Source organism: Lonchura striata, chromosome Z, assembly GCF_046129695.1.
Source record: "Lonchura striata isolate bLonStr1 chromosome Z, bLonStr1.mat, whole genome shotgun sequence".
NCBI lineage: Eukaryota > Metazoa > Chordata > Aves > Passeriformes > Estrildidae > Lonchura > Lonchura striata.
Window position 1 is genome coordinate 12,563,911 of NC_134642.1, and position 21,139 is coordinate 12,585,049.

General features: G+C 38.5%; 1 protein-coding gene across 9 annotated transcripts in view; it reads left to right on the top strand.

Annotated features, from left to right (window-relative positions):
• The window catches only part of LHFPL2 (LHFPL tetraspan subfamily member 2), a 133,220-nt gene that overhangs the window by 93,196 nt on the left and 18,885 nt on the right, over nucleotides 1-21,139 (top strand). For all 9 annotated transcript variants that reach the window (XM_077790225.1, XM_021547259.2, XM_021547256.2 and 6 more), the window contains one exon: nucleotides 20,187-20,966. In XM_077790225.1, coding sequence (XP_077646351.1) covers nucleotides 20,537-20,966 — 430 coding nt within the window. In that variant the 5' untranslated portion in view covers nucleotides 20,187-20,536. The remainder of the gene's footprint in view (nucleotides 1-20,186; nucleotides 20,967-21,139) is intronic.

The following is a 21,139-nucleotide window of genomic DNA, read 5'->3' on the forward strand; positions in this document are numbered from 1 at the left end:
AAGTTGTGCATGTCTTTCTGTATGCTCAGGATAATCAGCAGCCTCACGATTACAATTAGCATCCTTGCTCCTAGCTCATGGCATGAAGAGAAGTGTTCTTAGGTCTCTCTGAAACTTTAGGGGGTCTTGCCTAGCACTGTCTGACAGGTATCTGAGGGACCACAGGCTTCTTGTGTGTCTCACACTGGCCACAGCAGCCCACCAGTGTCAGAGCCAGAGGCTGGGCTGTTCAGTGCAGGGGCAGAAGTGTTGCTCCTCAGGCCACTCTGCTGTAACTTTCAAACCCAAGTGTTGCAGCTGGGAGCTGGATCGCCCAATCCCTTTTTTGAGGTGGGTTTAAGGGCTTATTTGTTTATTTTCACTGCAAGGATTGCCAGGATTTGGAGTTGTGGTGGGGTCAACAGGCTGTTATGTATGAAAAGTAGAAAGAGAACTCTCCAGAACTTGTCTGAAGTGTATTGTTTGAGTGTGGGTGCAGTTGTAATGTGGGTAAAGGAGAAAGAACTTTTAATGAAAGCAGTAGAATTATTTTTCTAGTTTTAATCTGGAAGTGGGTGGGCTACCCCTGGATACTGTTGGACCCATGTGACTGTACTACAGAAAAATAAGAGTGACTGCATAAAACTAGATTGTTTTCTAACCAAATAGATATGAGCTAAACTGTTACGATGAGTTCTCTCTGGGCAATATACTGCACACCAGCTAGTGAGTCACTGAAGCATTGCTAAAATGAAATAATTCCAGCATGTGACTTGACTTGTGACTCTGAAGAAATACCAGTAGTTTTGACATGTTTTCTAGAAGGAGCTTCTTTTTCTAGGGTCTCCAATCAGTAGGGAGATTTAAGCAATTGTTATGCCACATTGTAACTTTTGTAATCATGTCCTTCAACTTGTCATAGTGAAGGCCTTTATCTGAAAAGAAGGACGAGGCCTTGCTTTTCTCCTCCCTGCTTCCTAGGGTGTGGTCCTGCTGCCTTCCTACAGCCCAATGGGGTGTTTTTCATTTTCACTGGGAGCCAGTTCAACTTGCACTCAACTTGAGAAAATGCCTGCTTCCTTCCTGGTTTTCTTTTCTATCCTTCTCTTCTGGATTAATTTTTCGTTAGCTTGTCAGATTTAGTCACCTCATTGAGGGATCCAGTGCTTACCAGAATGGAAAAAGGAATGAAGAAAATGTGTTAGGGATAGGATTGTGTTTGGTCTCCAAGGAGTCCCTGCTAGGCTGGCTCTGCTGTAGCATCTAATTCCACTCTTCACAACGTGTATGTGAACATTGTAAAGTTGTGTTTCAGATGCAGCACAAGGGACCTTTGAGAATGCTGTCATGCAGAGTTTTAAAATGTAAGGAAATGCCAGACTTTAGGGTACTTGTGCAAAATAGATTCTGTACACTTCTAGGTGCTTCTCATCTATTACTGATAACACCCAATTGCTATCCCTGAGTAAGCTGGTTGGGTTGCCTCCTGGAGAGACCTTAACTGTTTCTTCATTAGTGAACTCTGTCTCACTGATCCAGATTCTCCATCTTCTTCTGCCTCATTTCATTATTTCAGCCCACACAGTCTCCAGATATGGTGTGGTTGTTGTTACTTTATTTTGTGTGCTTTGTTGGTTGTTTTTTTGTTTTTTAGTTTTTTAGTTTGTTTTTTTGGTTTTTTTTAGTTTTTTTTTTTTTTTTTAGTTTAGTTTTTGGTTTTTTAGTTTTTGAAGTTCTTTCACTGTTCCTTCTTAAGCAGCCCCCCAGCATAGCCCTTTGCATAGTTTTGTCACTGGCAGGGGAGGGAAAAGCATGCTCTGAACTGGGCTTTGATTTCAGCTCTGATCTGACATGGTCCATGGGTGACTGAAATCACATGTTGTCCCCCAGGGAAGGTGATTGTTCTGCTGGTCTCATCAAGACTCCAACTTGACAGAAAGGTGTACAAAGTGAGGATGCAGACTACGGAGGTTTGAGTCACTGGGCAAGCTTACAAAAGGCCTCCAGCTGCCAAATCAGGGGAGATGTGCACCCCTCAGTGTCATGAACCATCTAATGGAGTAGATTATCTACTCTTACAAAGCTTTCTTTCTTGCTTTTAATACTGAAAAACACATCCTCATTTTCTAGAACATCTAGATTGTTTGGCTGAAACTTGTGCAAAAAAATTCAGCCTCAGGCAGGCATCTGGTGTGGAAAGTTTCAGCCCAAACTGCTATTTTGGCAAAGTTGTAAGCAATGAAAATACATTTTAAGAGTGGAAAGTGCTGAACAATCTCTGTACCAAGGCAGAACTTATATTTTGATGGATAAAGGGAACCCATGATGGAGTCTGAGCCTGAACTGCAACAACTTTAATTCCACTCTCCTGTAAGGAGAAATTCTCCATCAAACAGCTGTGTCAGTTGAACATTTTTCTAGCACTTACATCGTTACTTTATGCAACCTTTGCTGGTACTGAAGGGAATATGGAGAAGTTCTGGGCTAACATAACTAAAACTTGAGGAAAAAATAACCTTAGATTGTGATGGCATACAAAGGCCATTCTTGCAGGTTCCTGCAGCACACTGCAAATGTTGGCAGGAAGACAAGCAGAAGATTCTGTTACGAGATCTAGTTTTATAATTATTTCTGGGCCATTTTGAGCATATGCATCACCTGGGCTGGAAGTTACTGCAAACCCCCTTGGGTGTCTTGCATCTGCATCCCAGAGGAGGTGTTCAAGAAACACAGCAACTGCCCTGCACATCCTGTTTTGATTTGGTTGATTTATTGTCCTGTAATTTATAGAGTGGCCATGTGAAGGGCATGAATCTCAAGTTTGACTGATTGCACTGTAAAAGAAAGCTCTTTTCAGTTCATCCTGAAATTCTTACCACATTTCTGTCTAGCCATTCAAGTTTACCCCAGCCACAGCTGCTTTCATAGCTCTTGCTGAAACTTGAAACTGGAAGAAAGGTAGAGAAAATCTTTATATAGATTTTTTTAATGGTAACCCTACACAGATTTTTTCAGTTCCATTATGTTTTCTTATGGCTCTATTCAGTGCTGCAGTTGTTTTTACAACTACCTATATAGGCTTCCATTTTGTGTTTAAGGTCAAAATTGTTTGTTGGACAGAACGTTAATCTATGGAGGGTTTATGGGCTGATTGTGAACCAGAACTCTGTTTCTAGGAGCCTAGCAATATCACTTCAGTTACTATCATATCTACTCTTCAATATGAATTAAGGCTTCTTGTATCTTCCCTCCTGTCACATTTTTAAGACCTCTGGCCATTGATCTCTCTTACCATCTCTATGTATTTTGCTGAAATGTTAAGCAAGAAGCTGGATTCTTTGAAAGTACATGTAATCACTGCTTTCTATGTTTTGGTGAGAGTACTAACACACCTCTGAATTAGAACACTTCAGTTTTGTTGTTGTCATTCTTTTGACTCCTACTCAGTTGTGACCCATTTAACATTCACTTTCTTTTATACAGTACTGCTAGCTGTTCTTCACTCTGTATTTCTATTTATATACTTCTTTTTCTTGGTACTTGCTCTCATTGAATGTTGTCTTTTTTGATTTCATGCTAGTTTATATTGTACTTGTAGGAAATACTTGAATTCTGCTATGTCCAGATTCCTGGATGCTCCAATTCTTTAAAAAAAACAAAACAAACAAACAACAACAACAAAAAAATTTCACCATCCCCTTTCATACAGGGAGAAAATTGAAGGTTTTGATGTAGGGTTCATTCTGATCCCATCCCCCTTTAAAACCCCCCCTTCCCACCCCATCCCTACTATTTTTCTTTTTTTTTCCATTGCCAGAAACATTCCAGATCTCTCTGTCTGCAGTTCTTGGGACATCTGAGCACATACATACATTCTTGAGATATACCAAAAGATTATCTGCTTCTCACGTACTATTTCTAGCTGAGAAAGCAGCATAGCTGTTTCAAAGTACATCAGTATCCTATTAGCCCTTTTCCTTTTCCTCAGTTAATCTCACTGGTGTTAGTTAATTCATAGCCCTTGATATACACCAAGGCTGCAAGTTCATTGTGTTTATGATATGCAATTACTCTAGGCAGATCCAATTACTGACTTCTATTTCAATAAATTGAATTCCTCTACAGTAATGACTCTTTAATTTCTCTACTAAAGATCATGTCTGCACACAGTGAAAGGTTGTAAGGGTTACCTTTGATTTAATCAGTTTTAGCATGCTCTATATTTTTTTTTACTGTCGTTTCCAAATGCAGTTTTGGAAAATCCCTAATTATATTTTCTGATGGCTGTTTGGTGGACTTATATAAACTACTGTCTGAGCTCACACTATGCAAGCAAAGCACAAGAATTTTTGTGACATGGGTAGTCTTCTAGTGTTAACAGCATATGTGGGGAATGTGAATAGAATGTAAGTATAGGTTTTAATTAAGAGGAAGAACAAGCAACCCTGCTTTCTGTAGAGGGCTGGTGCTCAACCTTGTTGGGTTCAAAACACTGAAGTCAGGATATGTCAGATATGCATTAATTCTCAATTAAATTTCTCCATTACCTGTTTTTTTTAAAAAGCTGTTTCCCAGTGATTTCATGTTGTATGCTTATTCTTCAGAACTTCCAAAAGGTCACTCATAATTTCAAGGGCTCTCTCAGATGATTAGTAATCAGAGTCTCACTTCCTGAATACCAGCCGATCTAAGTGAAAACATAGTAACTGAGTCATTTTGTTATTTAGTTCCTAAGATTACAGTTGTAAATGTGTGCTTAATGTCCAATTAAGCTTTTACTCCTGTGTTCAAATAGCAAGGCAAGCCTCATGGAAATGATGAGTTCATAAAGTGTTGACAATTAAATTAGAACTTTTAAATTATACTGAACATTTACAAAACCCTGTGAAATCTTTCTCTGCAGGAGGAGAAAAAATCTATGCAAACTTATTTACTGTTTCAAAAGCTTCCCTATCATTGAGAAGTCTGATATATCTATAGCCTTGGTGTTCTGTATTACTATCTTCTGGGAACTGAATTCAGACAATGTCACTAACCAGAGGGATTTGTATCTTAATATTCTGTTGGGTACATGAAAGCATTTTACCAACTCAGAGATCAGTATCATAGTCTGTATTTGTTTTGTACTTTAAGCACAATTTTAATTAGGAGCTAAGTAACACTATGCATGAATATATCTTTACTTCTGTAGAATATATCTAACACTTTTTTTCAAAGAAGAACAAAATACACATCCCCATTACTCCCACCTCAGAAAGCATTGCCTGAATTTTGTTGTTGGAAACAAATGGGCCTATATTTCTTGTTTTCATGGCAGGGAGAAAAGGTAGGTGGGATGCATTCTCTTTGCCTCATTGTCTAGTTTTTACAGAGCATCAGTTTGGCAGCATCCATAATAGTTTATGTGTATTGGAATAACAATTTCTCCCTAAGAAACTGTGGTGGAGCATTACTTTGAATTAATTTAGATATGTTTTAGTATTGTCCAATTTAAAAATCTGCTCTATAATAATGCTAGTTTTATCAAGTTAAATATTAATTTTTTAAAACCATGTTCTTTGTATGCTACCTCACTTCATCAGGCGAAGTATAGTATATTCTTATAATCACATGCTTTTGAAAAATGTGCAGTATCTGTAGTTTTTAACTATTAATGCAAATACAACTTATGTCTGTCAAGACAGGGAGGGAAAAAGGCAAATTGAGCATTTCTCTGTTAATTGTTTGCATAATTCATTTGTCTTATAAAGTAATTGATTATTTGTGAATGATAAGTATATATAAGTATACTGCCAACGAACCTAAATGAATGATTTTTTCTCTTTGCTGTCTTAGAAAGCAAATGAGGGAATGGACAAGTCAATGTTACTTTTCTCAATGCTGCTAGATACTTGTTTTTTGATGGTTTTAAACAAGCTTAGGGTAATTCCAGCTTTCTGTGCAATATTAGTATTTGCTCATCATGATCTTCAGGACATGATTCTGCAGAGTGAAGGGAAACTTCTGTTAATCTTAGCAGCTGTATAGAGATCTTGAAGGCTGTGACCCCTCATTTAGAAGACTTTCAGTGGTAGCCTACCCTTAGGAAAGTGGATTATTTGGACTTTGAAAATGGGGCAATGTATCCATATTGAGTATAACTCAATTTGTCTTCAGGAGCATTCTTCTGTGCATTTTTGCATAGTATTTTCAGGACAAAATATAATTTAAATTCCATAGAGGCATCACTGCCTGCTTGAAGACCCTTCTTGGTCTTCTCCCAAAGGAATAGTAATTTAAGGTTTGGAGTTCAGCATGTTGTTGTAAAGAAACAGTCCATTTAAAGATTAGGCTTACTTCAATAATCTCATGGTTTTTATGGATTTAAGGGAGTTGCTTATAAGTTGAGTATAGATTGATTTTTTTCCTCCAGCATTACATTCTTTAATATTGAAATGTTACTGCTATTTGATAAATTTCAGTCTCTTATATTAAACTTCTTTTTACAAATTCCCCAAGAGTTTCAAAAGGTTAAATAGTGATTGACCAATCTTTTGCACACATTTAAATTATCTGCCATTCATTTACAGCTTCTTGTAGAATTCAGTATCACTTTTCCTATGTAATCATTTAACATTTATATTGTAAGACTTCTGGTAATGTCACTTTTTGTACTGGTGAGTGTTGAAAAGTATCTGTAAGGCTCAAAGACACCTTCTTGTGTCAACCTTCCCCGGATCAGTCTGACTGTTTTCGCTCCAGTGCTGTCAAGTGGTGATGCTGCTGAGATGACCTACTGGGCTTTCTTGGGGAATGGCACAGGCTTTCTGAGTTGGCTGTCAGCAGCCAGGCTCTTGGAGAATGAACAAACTGTCAGCCTCCACAGGGGTACAGTGGAATGTCCAACATTCCTATTGTCCCTCTTCATATTTTAGCACACTGTTATTGTCTCAGATTACAGTAATACTGCATTGACCTTCTCTTATGTATGCAACTTTCCTGTACAGGTTATTATAACAGCCTGTGTTTTCATTCCCATAGTGTGCTTTGTTCCACCATGCTCTTCCTCTCACCAGCTGGTTCCTATTTATTTTCTTTTTAACTGCATTTGCATAAAGATGGATGTTTTACTGTTACTTTGCTTCCTCACCAGCTTGCAACTACTCCAGATTTATTTTTAGTATTTCACCTTATCTCTTCCTTGCATTTGCTTGTGGTTTAAGTACTTTCTGCTTATTGTTTCTTTTTATAGCTTCCTGTGGAAAAAAAACAACCAAAAACCAAACCCTTAAACAAAACTGAGTTTGAAAACAAGGGAGAGGATTGTTTTACTGGGTATAACTTTGACCAGCATGCTAATTTTACATTTCTGACACACACATCTTATCTAACCTAACCTTGTCATGTTTCTTTGTTTGTTTGTTTACAAACCAAGCAGCTAGACCATTTGTGTATGATCTTGTTATAACAGGTCATAAAAAATGCTGAAATCTAGTTCACAGAAGTTTTTCGACATTTGGGAAAAGGAGCTATGTGCATTTTTGTTCTTTCAGCATATTTTGTTGACGTTTCAACTATTTGTAAGCCCTCCTGCATACAAGATGATGTCTGTGGAATACAGAGAATTGGGGTGTGCACATGCTGAAAGCAGTATTTTGCTCCAGTGCAATGCTACTGTACAATTTCTGCAGTTTTTTATTTCAGCCTGCAATTGAGAGATGAGCTACTGGGCGTATCCTAGGTAAAAGGACTAAGACTCTGCTAAATGCTTTAGAATTTTTCTGATAATTTGTTAAACATTTTTCAGTGAATACTGGTGGTGTTCTTTTGTTGTTCTAGTATTTTGTAAAAGCATTGAAGAATTCAGTACAGCTGCAAGGACTCAGAAGCCTTAAATCACACTGCTAAGGTCATAATCATGATGAGCAAATACAAATGTTGCTTATGGGGCAGGAATTACCCTAAGTTTGATTTGAAACTGTACAAAAACAAGTGTTTACCAGCACCATACTAAGAAGGAAAAATAAAAAAGGATAACTTTGTCATCTAGTATCTTCTGCTTTCTGTGTTCCCTTTCTCTAAATAGAATAGCAGATTTTGATTATAGTAAAAAAGGAACAAAGTAGTTCCTTCCTTTCTTGGGAAAAACATGCATGGTAAACAAATGTGAATGTTCTTGAAGCCAAAGACACACACCGTGAACACAGAACACAATTGCCACCAGTTGTGGCATCTTCTGCTCCAATCTGTGTATGTCTACTCCAGTCCTGAGGAAATGGAATTTTCTGTGAATTTTGGTGAAAGATAAGCCATTTTTTCTTGTGGTCTATTCAGAATTACTCAGGCAGCATCTTAAAATAATTCTACAAAACAGGGATCACCTTCAGTGCAGATGACATCAGGAACAAAGCCAGTGGTGATGGCTTCATCATCAAAGCCTGGTGCATGCTGAGTTTTTCCAAACACAAAGGTGGTCATTTGATGTGGATCTTAGCCCTACAAGGGCAGAACCTGCAAGGGCACAGAGCACAAATTGCAGCTGTGAGAAGACAGCCTGCTGCAGCACTACTGGCAGCTCTGACCTGGCTGTACCAACAGGCCTTTGGGCACATCCCCAGGATGATCTGCTTGAAGAGCCTCTCACTTCCGTCTTACAACAAAAACTTTCTTTCTAGGAGAGCTACTGAGGAATCTAGATTTTGCAACAGCAATTATGTCATCTCAAACAAATTGGTATTTTCACAGCTCAGTTCAGATGAAATCATTATCCAAATAGTGAGTCAGTCCAGTTAAATCTTTTGTTCTGTCTGTGCTGCAAATAGACCAGGCTTCACGAAAAAGCTTAGAGAGCTTCTTTTCTGTTATTCCTGCCATCATGACAGCTCAGGGAAAAAGTGATTACAGAAGCAAGGACTCATTCAACCTGTTTGGGTTTTGTTTTTTACCTTGCTATGTTCTTGTTTACCCTAGTGAAGTAAATGCAGTGTACACCAACCAGTGTGTTCTTGGAATTTATCCTGTGCAGAACACCAGATGAATCTGTCAGCTCGTACTCTAGATAATGAATTCAATTGTAAAAGATAAGCAATATTCCAAAAGAAACAATCCCTTACTTTTTCTAAAGATGGCATTCACTGAACACAGATTAATGAGTTTTATTTCTAGTTTCCTGTAGGATTTTATTATCTTACATAAAGATAAAAAGGGGAGCCTGTTTTGCCATTTTGGTGCAAGATATACCAAACTGTTGATCTGCAAGTGTTCCTCCAACAGTGCTGGGAGACTGTCAGGGTACTGGGTGTGCATTGAAACTGTTTTGCTTCTTGTTTGATTTATTCAGTGGATTGTAGAATTTGTTACAGTTTTGTGGAATTTCTTAAAGCTTTGAGATTATAATTTTTGAAATTTAACTTCTATAGAGGTATTTATACTGGTTAAATAAAGTAAGAATTTTGTTGTCCTCGATCTTATATATCTCAAAATAGATACATCTGATTCAGTTTTTATTCAGGAAAAATAGGAAGAATGTAAAATTATTTTGTAAGGGTAGAATATTTCCAAGCTTTTCTTTTTGTACTTTCTCTCTCTCTCTCTCTCTCTCTCTCTCTCTCTCTCTCTCTCTCTCTCTCTATATATATATATATATATATATATACATATATATACACACACATACACAAGACAAAATTTCAGCTGTGTCAGATAGCAAGATTTTATACACTATCAGAGATCTGGAGCTTAATAATCTGTAGCACTCATTGGAAAACATTTCAGTATGTTGGGCAGTGCTTACTTAGGAAAAAAACTCAATTCCCCTGTCTCCAAGCCTGTTTTATAGATTATAATGTTGATCTTTCTATCTGCATGTTTTTGTCCTCTCTATATTTAAGTAATCCATTTTGATTTATTTTAGTTATTTTCTCTCCCTTGATACTTTGGACATCCCATAACTCTATTGCTCAAAAGTGAGAGAACATTGGACGAAGCATCTTCAAAAAAAACAAACTAAAAACCAGAGAAAATATGTTTATATGTTTTTTTCAATATATTCTATTTTAGGCTGAAATGGTTTTGCTTATTTGATTGCATTGTATGAACTTTTTATTGCGCAATCTTAACATAACCAAATAGAAAAAGACTGGCAAAAGAGCATGTCCTGTTCACCTGAGATAAAGGTAAATATGCAACTACATGAACTGGGACATTTGTCCCAGATCGGGTAGTCATGATAGAAAATTCTGGTAAGTTTAAGTACATGCATAGTCTGAATGACCATATTTTTTCCAGCTTTATACATGCTATTAATGAATTATTAAAATCTAATTAATTTTGCCTCTGATTAAAAAGTTGGTTTTTAGGAGAGCATTTATTAGGAACTAGAAGATAAAATTTATAATTTGCAACCATGTATTTTAAAGAACCAATAAATGCTAGTAATAGTCAATATCAACATACAGAAAGCAATAAGTACACTCTAGAATTGGTTTTAAACAGCAGCTTCCATGGTGGACAGTTAATGAAACTGTTTCTTGTACTGTACTTTTAATTCTTCCATTAAACTCTGTGCTTGCATAGAACTTGAAATGCAATAAGGAGATCTAATAGATAATCTTGTATTTAAATATAATTTCCAGAATGCAGTTAAATGTTTGAAACTTACAGAGCAGACAGATTTCCATAAAGCTTGTAGTATGCAGGGACTTTTTTCTTCATCATAATTATCTGTCTGTTCCTTGGGAGATCTCCAGATATGCATTTTGATTAATTTGCATTTCGCAATGGGAAAGACATAATCAAGAACTTTCTACCTTTTGGCAGCAATTCAATCAGATGTTACCCTCCCACCAGTCTGTAGACTGAATTTGCTTTCAAAAGGATTAATGTTACTCAGAACTGAAAGAAACTAACCAGCCAATACATAAAAAGGTGGTCTGTCATGAAGTAAGTCCACTCCCTACAATCTAGTGGGACCCGTGAATATCTGTAGCTTCATCCTCTTCAGTGAGGTATGATTTTGGAAAACCATCTGCTACAGATATTAGGAATAAGTTTATGTTCCTCTCTGAAGCACAAGTGGAGAAAGCTAGTCATAGAGCTAAGTTTGTTTCTTCACAGGTGAATTTCTTTTAATCTGTGTTGACATGTTGCTGTGGTAAATACCTAATTCAGCAGTGGTTACTGTAGGAAAAAACCTGCAGTTTAATACCTAAATAATTTCTCAGTGTGCAGAAAATCAGTCACTATTGGAGATGTGACCATGTCCACAGTCCTCCTTTGTGGAGAAGGAAAAGTACATCTCCATGTGGTGTGTCAGGGCTAGAGATTCAAAGTGACACAGGAATAGCTGAAGTTTGTGTTAGAAGGATGACAAGAGAGTGTTTGGCACAGTGCAAGACACTGCAGAATATATTAAACCTCCAGAGTTTTAGGGTTTCTAGTGCCAGCGTTCTGGTTGAGTTCACAGTATTGCTACAGACTTCATTACATGAGAGAGGGAACATCTCATCTGGAGAACTGGCATGTTTATTTATGCTTTCTTCCTTTTTTTTTTTGCCTATGTATTTATATGGCAGTAAGGTGGATCATTACCAGACCTATATGCATATCCCCACACAGGTCCAGATTTAGTTTGCACCATTGTTTCTGTGACACAAACTGTATGATGTCAGAGACAGAGGCATGACAGCATTTTAGGAGAAAGTGAAGCTGAGAAAGATGCACTTTTTCCTCCTTCTAGCCCTTTTCAGTTTCTACAAACATTTATTAGTTACTCATTTTCGTGGTTGTATAAATTTTAAGGATAGAAAAGGACTGTTAGCATTATCTAGTCTAGCAAGTCAAACTGCATTAAAACAAGCCAGAATTTTGCACATGGCTCAACTTGTAGAATTATCTTCAATCTTGGCTTTAAAATTAAATCCAGTTGCTAAAATAAATAATCTGTTTATTTTTGCTTCTTGCTCTAAAATGGGGTTTCCAGAATTTCAGCCATTAGTCTAGATTTTTCCAAGCTCTTTGCAGCGAGCTTCCATTTTAGATATCCCAACTAAACACTGAATTCCTATAATTATTGATGAATGAAATATGCATTATTGAAAATATCTCATTTCAGTTCTTCTCTTTAGTTGATGTGCACAGTGTCTGAGTACTTGGCATTTTCCTGGATAAAAGGTTTTTTGTGCACTCTTTTCAAGTTTAGTGTTATATGTGGTACCCAGATACTTCAGACATCTTTGCCAGTATAGAAACATGGCAGCGCTGATCCATCACAACCCTTTTCACTTACCTGAGCCACTGCTCAGGTTCTCCTCAGTGAAAGTACAATGAAAAGTTAGGGTATTCCTGTAATGTACACAAATTTTATGCATTACTGTGCCAAGCTGCTTGTCTGTTTCACTTTCAGTTTGAATTAAGAGGAACAAGAATGATTACATACATTTTGTGACAAGTTAGCTTCTCCATCTCATCAGTCTCTGCTATCATAGCAGGTCATTTGGTTGAATTGCATGGATCCAAAGTGTCTTGAATCCAAAGTGCAAAGATCTTGTTGTGCCAGAAGTGTGTCTTTTCATTACTGTGGGAGTGTTACACGTCATGAACCTGGGGAGTAGTCGATACCTGTCAGGTGTCTTTCTAGCTGGCAGCAGTTGGGAAGGACTGATGTAGAAGATTGTGAGCAGGAAGGACCCAGAGTTGTTTGCACTGTTACTCACTGCAAACAAAGGTCAATCCTTGGGTCTACAGCCTTAATTTTCATCTCAGCAGAAGAATGATCCACCCCTGGCTGTTCAGGCAGGCTGGAAAGCCGTAACCTTTGTGGTTGTTCTGCTAAGAGAGCCACAAATGCAAAAGGAGATACTGCAGCGATTTCCTTTTGGGAATCAACTGAAGTGGTGTTTACTTCATTCAAAGAACCACAGCTGTTTGCAGGGCTGTCTGCTTTGTCTAAGGGCAAATGAAGAGCCCAGTATGGTATTCCATGTTGGCCTAACTTCGATAGGCACATCCCATAGTGCCTTCTCTTAAGCTTGTTTGTCTAAAACAGCCGCTCTTCCCTCCAGTTTGAAAAACTGTTCCTTCCTAAGCAATCCTCAGGTCTTTGATCTGCTGTGTTTGTGAGGCTTCTCCTGAGCTAGTTTTGTCTTTTTAATAAGCAATTCCCTAGAGTTTGCTGAGAATTGTCACAACTGAGTCATTCTTTCCTTTCCTGCCTTCTTTTCTCACTAGTCTCATATTAAACAATAACCAATGTATTAGTATAATAAATACCTTAGTACAGTATTAATAAATTATAAAGTGTAGCTCCAGATCTGTCACAATGAACTCATGGGAGTGAACTGTTTTCTACAATAAGTGCAGATTACATGTGGTTTTGGTCTGATGATCCAGCTTATGCATACACCATTAACTATTTAAATAGCCATAGTCTGGCTTCCTTTTAAAGTAAAAATCCTTACTATAAAAATAGCACGTATTTGTTACTACCAAATATTAGTAGTTCCTTCTTTCTGACTTCCCATTTTTCTCCTAACCTCCCTTTATTTTCTGATTAGATTCCTTTAGAAGCTCTAGCTAAGACTTTTTTCTTTTTTAATTTTTTTTTTTATGAAGTAATCACAACACAATGAATATTTGAGTCTGCTTGCATATATGATAATGTAGGTAACCAAGAAAGGGGGCTTCAGATGAGACTTCTGAAGATTGAGGCTTCAGTGAGTTACTGAGGAATCAAACTAGGAAAGAAAAGTCATGATTCTGCTCCCAGTTGGTAAATTCCTGAGCAGTTAGACTATCACTAATTGTAGCCAAGATTGCTCCCTTAGTGATGATTTTTTATGCGATGTGTAATTTTCTCCTGAGAAGCAACAATAGAAATACCACACATTATCTTTTCTTAACATTGTAGGCTTTAATAAATTTTGGAATTAGAAAAGATCCCAAGTAAATTTTCAAAACACAATGTAATGGCTGCAGATTTAAGGAATTTTGTAAGTCAATAAATACAGAGCAATGGAACAAATCTTCAGCTTGAGAATTTGTGCTTCAGAGGCAGTGCTGGAAATCTAAGTTAGCTTGAGATCCTCTTAGTGGGGGGGCAATAAGCAAAGTTTTGTCTGGATGAGGGAAGAGGGAAATGAATTCTGTGTTTAAACCTCCCCTGCAGTTGGTCTGAAAATTTGGAAACTTTCATTCTTGTAGTGATTTTTCAGTGATGTATAGGCCCCATTAAAGTCAGTGGGAGCTTTGCCATGGCTTTTAATGAGGTCAAAAAAAGAATAGTACATTTCAACTGCTTATTTTTTTTTTAAAGTTGGAAAGAAGTTTTATATTTTTTTATTTTACAATGATGTATTCTAGAAAGAAATTCACCTGTAATTAGATGTCATATTCCATAGCATTTGCAAGATGAAATGTAATAAACATCATGTCCAGCTTTGGGAGACCAACAGTACTGTCAGAATTATTTTCTTTTGATTTATACATTTATTTTTCACTTGGTGTACATAATATTTGGGCACATGAATAATAGTTTAATTAAAATTTTACATCTACATTCCTTTGGTAGGGAGAGGTGGAAGTAAACAGAATAATTCAAAGGAAAGACAAGGAAATAGTGTTTTGATTAGGATACTTCAGTGAATTTTAACTATTTTGAAAAGTATTTTCATTTTCCATTTCATATCTTACATTGTGCCAGCAGGAATAAAGACATGATGCATCATAAGTCTACATTCTTTCCATTACCAGTAAAATTCATCTGTTTAGTGTGATGTGTTTTCAACCACCTATCACAACAATGCACTCATTAATATGCATGTGCAGGTTTATAATTGTTAAATATTCATTAGCTATGCAAATACTCATGCTCTTTAATTCACAAGTGAACACTAATCAAAACTTTGCTCTTTGTTCTTCAAGTTCTTCTCTGTTCTGGAATGTTGTTTAGGTTGGCAATAATTTGGTGAAAATAGATAGGTGAATGGAGAATCCTTTACTTATTCTCAGCTATTTGTCTGAAGCTGTGCAACACTTCATCTTTAAAGAACCTTCTCCATTTTGTTATCTGACACTGAATCTTTTTGATCACTTTGAAATGTATTACATTTAGAAAATGAAACAAAGGCACAATAAAGTGTCCTTCCCTCTTCTTGGTCCAGGTGTTTCCTGTGGTGAGTATGCAGTGCTTATCAGAAACCAGTGACACCAGAGCTCCTTGTGGTCTGCAGAGAGAACCTACACCAAACCATTTGGGACAACTGGTCTTTCCTGACATACTAATCCTTGTCACTATTCTCTTGTGACAGGGGAGTGTGATAAATGTACTTCTTTTTACATTTGCAAGTCATCTCTAAGTGTGTGGGGGTAGAAATGCAGAGGTGCACCTTTCTATCTCCTCACAAATGCTGCTTGTTGTCTGGTCTGCTGCTTTGAAAACTACAGGGAAGTTGGCAGAAACCTGCTATCTTCTTCTGAACAGCAATTCCTGTAAGAATGCTGAGAGGACCAAGTGGGAGGAGAAGTTTATTTGCCAACATTTATCACTTATCCAGGAAATGAACAATCTCTAGTGCTCATACCACATTGTCTTAAGTGCAGTGCCTCTCATCTCGGTGGTTTGATGGGTGCCTCACTCCACCAGGCAGGGTGAGCTCACAATTGAACAGTTTACTTGTCCAATAACACCTAAGGATGGAAGCTTTTTAAAGTGGGAGTTCATGTCAGTCTGGGTGGGTCAGCTTGAGGCAATTGAGTCTTACTCTGTGAGACTCTTTCTATTTGTTTTAAATAGTGAGTAAACATAACACAAATAGGAGCCACTTCCACTCTTGTAGTTCAAAGCATATTCAGAGAGTTTATAACTGCTAATGAAAAACATTTCAGAGAAAGCAGAACCCAGGCGTCCAAGATTTGCACATTTTGTGTTGTGAGATGTTCAAGCTTGTGTATGGTAACCAAGATTTGGAAATTCCTCTATGTGTTTGTACTTTGGACCCCAGCAAACTTTAGAAGAAAATGTCTAACTGTGCTTGGATTTCTTTTATAAACTGGGATGACTTCAGCAGTCTGTGTGGCCTTCCATTCAACTGTTTTCTTAAGCCAAGCCAAAAGCCACTTATTTAAAAATGATTTATTCTCACTCCTGAGCTGACAGAACCAGGCTGGAAAGGGCAAAAGCTGTATTGCAGTCCAAGCCTCGGACTTTAGTTAAATCATAAGGGGAGCATGAAGGATTAGCCACAGCATTGTTCTGCAAGGTACTTGTGGTTCTCTTGTACACTACTTGTCAGACACCTTTTTAAAATAAACTGCCTCAGATTTGTACTTCACAGCTGTTCCTTTCTATCTGCCTGGTATGGCAAAGCAAAACTCTGAAGCTCAACATCTTCAAAACCAAAACCTTAATTAAATATTATAATTTGGATACACTTCTCACTTTCTGGGTTTGGCAGTGTAAGTAAAATGGAGGCAATTTTGTTTCTTTATCTCATTCAGAAAAAAATAGATGTTGTTTATATACTTTGAACATAGACATATTGTATAGTAGAAGGCAACAGTTGAATAGTCCTAGCTAGAGATGTGAAAGTATGACTGGAGGCAGTGTATCTGGTTGTCAAAATTGAATCTGAAAAGAAAGTTTTAGCAATGTTTTAAGTTGGCTTGATTTCTTAGATTAAAATAACCAAAATAATTTTACATTCGAGAACTCTTATTCTCTTTGGATACTTTGAGAATCTGGTGTTCTCGTTGACATCTTTTCCCTGTGTTAGACTTCACTTAATGCAGAGCATGACTATGAGCATGGTAGCTACAGTCAGTGAGGCTGAAGGTTTAGTTTTGACCCATCTAAGAGCTGTGCTGTCCAGACAAGGAATGTGGGTTATATGGTGGGCCAGAATGGCACTGCCAAGGCCCTCATGCTGCTATGGTGTGTGGCTCATGTGGGCATTTGCTGTGCAGGGCTGTTTCCCAGCATGAATGGCCTCCTTCCACACCAATGTGATTGAATGCAGTAGTAAAAATAGGGGGAGGCCCAAATGACTAAGAGGTGAGGCTATTTCTTGTAATCTGCTTCTTCAGCAAAAATTACTTTGAATGAGTTAATACCAAAAGGGTTAAAGAACCATTGTGTATTTTGAATTTGTGTTGTCAAAGCAAATATTTTGACAGTCAGTCAGAAGTGGATGCTGAGTGGCATGCTGTGAAGACCATACGGCTCTGTTATGGAAAAAACTTATTGAGGATGGGAAACTGAGAGGAAGAATAAACAGCTAGGTTTCAGCCTTTCAAGGGCCTGGTTTGAGTTTCTGCTGAGCAAAAATGGAGAAAAAAAAAAAGTAGGAGGTGGGCAGAGTGAAGCTTTATAAAGCACAGTGGTTTAGCACAGCATACATGGAAGCTGGAAAGGCTTCCATGCATAGCACAAACATTGTTGAAGCTGCATGAGAGATTATTAGGTTAATTGGGAAAGTCAAAACAGGGAGAAGGTTGTTGGGAGGAAAAGGTTAACCAGCTAAACATGACTGAGCTGGAACTTGTCTTCAGTACTTCATGTGCAGTCTTTTATTACTAAGTCTCAGAAAGAGATGCCTCTGCCCGTCCTCTATGCTGACCGTCCTACTTTAAATGTTTTTTGTCTGTCTGACAAAAAGGATTTGCAGGTGAGTGGTGCTCTTCTTTGAGCATGTCACTAGTGCACAGAAAACCTTAAGCAGAAGTTTTCCCAAGGATGACGATATTTGATGTGTGTATTGACTGATGGTATTTTTCACACCACAATAAAGTACTTGTTGCCTAGGAAAAGCCAAACCCCATAGTATTTTCAATTGAATTGTAGTTCTCAATGACACCTACTGTCTCACTTTTAGATGCTGCAAAATTTCCTTTATTTGCACAATAGGAAAGTGAATTCCTGAGATTTGACATGACCTCCATGTCAGCTTTAGACAGGTTATTTTGTTCATGCAGTGACTTTTCCAGAGATACTGTCATAAAATTTTGCTGCAATTTATTGTGCATACATTTCAGTTGGGAAAGAACCCCGTGATTCAGTCTTTTCTTCTAGTATAGGTATCCCATGTTTGTTATCAGTGATATATTTTTATGGCTGCCAGTGTTCACCTAGAATATCCACCTACCTAAACAAATATGAACTTTGTTTTCATCTGGGTTCAATAAATGTTGTTTTATATCCCGTGGTACAGAGTCAACAGTAACAGCCATTATGGGTGTTCAGGTCTTATGTCCCTTCCACCTCACTGAAAATCCCGGAATTATAAAGATGAGTTCATATGGGTGCAGTTATTATGGAGAAATACAGTATTTAGAGCTTTTTGAAGCATATTTTAAAAAAATAAAGGCATTTTCAATTATATTCTTCTTAATCATGCAGGTGACATCAGAATAATATAGGTTTGTAGTGGACATTTCCTACATTCCAATCATTATTTTAAGTAGAAATACTTAGCAAGTTAACTTTCTTTGGCAGGCTGACACTTCAGCTCTCTGTTTTTACAAAGGGTGTATTCAAATCATTAGCATGTCAGCTTGTTTGGAAACTTAATGCTCTCCCCCCACAAAACAGAAAATTAGTGGAACTGCTCACCATGTCAAAAGGCCCTTTTTTAAGGCAGTGCCATAACAGTAAACTGCAGAGGACAAATTCTGTTGTTGGCACATCAGCTTTAAGCCTCTTTTAGCAAAGGAATCTGCAGATCTAGAGAATTCACTAACACTAATATGGGGGGAGTAGAAATTGCTGGATGAAATCTTGCAGATGATTCCCTATATCTAATATAGGAGGGAGTAGAAATTTCTGGGTGAAATTCTGAATGTGTGAAGCTGCATGTGTGTGTTTCATTTTGCATTCAGTGGGACTAATATTCAACAACCTGACTCAGAACTCTTAAGAAACTAAATACCAACCCCATGACAAACCTTAAAAAAATATTGGGGATGCCTGTTTTTCTGGCATCTAGTGACTGCAGCAACACAGCAGTGAGGTCCACATCTGGTTCTTCTCTTTTGCCTCCAGTTCAATGTCAGTATTTGGGGTTTGGTGAAGAAAACTTCAAAGTGCTACATTCTCATCCTGGAGGGGGTAACATGAGGGCATTTCCTGCTCGGACCCTTGCTTTCAGGCAGCACTGTTTCAGTTCAAGAGCAGAGGCGTGTGCAATGATCTGTTTGTTATTTTGAGGCCGATACTTGGATAGGAGCTGGAAGTATAGTGATCTCTGCCTCTTGTACTAAGATAAGTGTAACTCTGGGAATGTCATCAGCCACTGTTGAAAGGCAGTATAATGGCCTGGGGGAAGCCCTGGGGAACATTTTGCTGCAGTGGCAGCATACTCAGGGCTGTGGAGGAGGGGAATTGAGGGGAGTTGGGAAGCTAAAGGCCAGCTGGCAACCCTTCTGACTGGGCCTTTCCCTTAACAGTGACGGGCTGCTTTTCCATAGATTCCTGTTTACAGTGGCATTAGTCACCAGAGGCTGCCAGTGCTGGCAGCAGTTCAAGATGAGGTGTGTGAACATACCTGCAGGCAGATTGTTTTCCTGAAACACTTGTGCAAACCTCAATCCTAGACTCAGGGCGGCACCACTCCTTGCAAAATCCAGGCTTCAAAGGGGTCACCAGATCACAGGGTGAGTTGTCTGCAACTGTAATCTTGTTCACCTCTTCTTGAGGCAGGGTTGACTCAGCTGCAGTCAGCAGAAACCCAGAACCCTGGAACAAGGTTCTTCATTGCCCCTTGCACCTAGGTGCCCGTGGCACGTGGAGCCATGCTGAGCCTCTGTCCCAAAGCTGGGCTGTGCTGCCTCCCCAAAGTGAAGACAGGAGCTGCACATCTGTGAAACTGCTTGAACATGTCCAAACATTTTTCTGGGTGACTGCCAGCACCCTTGGTAATTTGGACCAGAAGAAGATGATGGGGGTGTGGTGGTAGGAGTGGGTGGGACCGCTGGGTGTTACTGAGACCTTTGCTTGCAAAGTGTTTGACAAACACCCACTATGGGATAGGGCACAGCAGATATTGTAAGTATTGGCAGCAGTGGGAGGGAGATAATTACTCCCCTGCAAGAAATCAGGGAGATTTCCAGCAGGCTCTGTTTGACCAGTTCTTGTTAGAGCTTTGTGTGTTGATGTGAATCTGTGCCAGATCTTGGTTTGTTGTGGGGGTGGAAATGACTTATTTCTCACTGCTGATGTGTTTTCTCTTTTCTTGTAGGTGTATGATGTCAAACAGTGGGCAGTCCTTGTAGCCTCCCCCACCAGCCTGCAGTGTCATGTGCCAGTATGAATGTTAAGAAAGAAACGCATACTTCAGACCTCAGCATCCCAGAAAGAAAAACGAGGAACTGAACAGAGAGAGCAAATGATTGCACCGCTTACAAAACTTGAGTCTGTTCACTTTTTCTCCTGAGAAGCTTCATCTTGACCTTTGTGAGAGAGCTGAGAAAGTAGGCAGAGCAGCCACAGTGATTTTCTTAGGGTCCTTTTCCTTTTTTAATTTAATTTTTTCTCCCTTGTGTCTGGATTTTAAGTGTGCTGCACTGATCACAAGCACTGGACATCAATATGTGTCATGTCATTGTAACGTGTCGGTCGATGCTATGGACTCTGCTGAGTATCGTGGTGGCTTTTGCAGAGCTCATTGCCTTCATGAGTGCAGACTGGCTGATTGGCAAAGCAAAGCCTTCAAGCTCCGACGAGGTGGACAACAGAACAGGGGGACCTCAGGAGCCCTACCGTCCAACGCTGGGCATCTACGGGCGCTGCACCAGGATCTCCCACATGCAGTTCTCTCGACGAGACACGCTTTGTGGTCCTTATGCTGAAAACTTCAGTGAGATTGCCAGTGGGTTCTGGCAGGCAACCGCTATTTTCCTAGCCATGGGAATCATGATTCTCTGCACCGTGGCATTTGTGTCTGTCTTTACTATGTGTGTGCAGAGTATAATGAAGAAAAGCATTTTTAATGTCTGTGGGCTGCTACAAGGGATTGCAGGTATGTGCACTTTGAGAGCAATGAAATTTTTAATTTTTGGGTGATTCAGATGAAGAAATGTAGCAATTCTGGCCTGCCTGCAGACAGACTGCATTAGGCAGACCCAAAGTGATTCTATGTGCTGGTGTTTATTCAAACATAAATGAAATTTATAGCTACACAGCATGTAATAC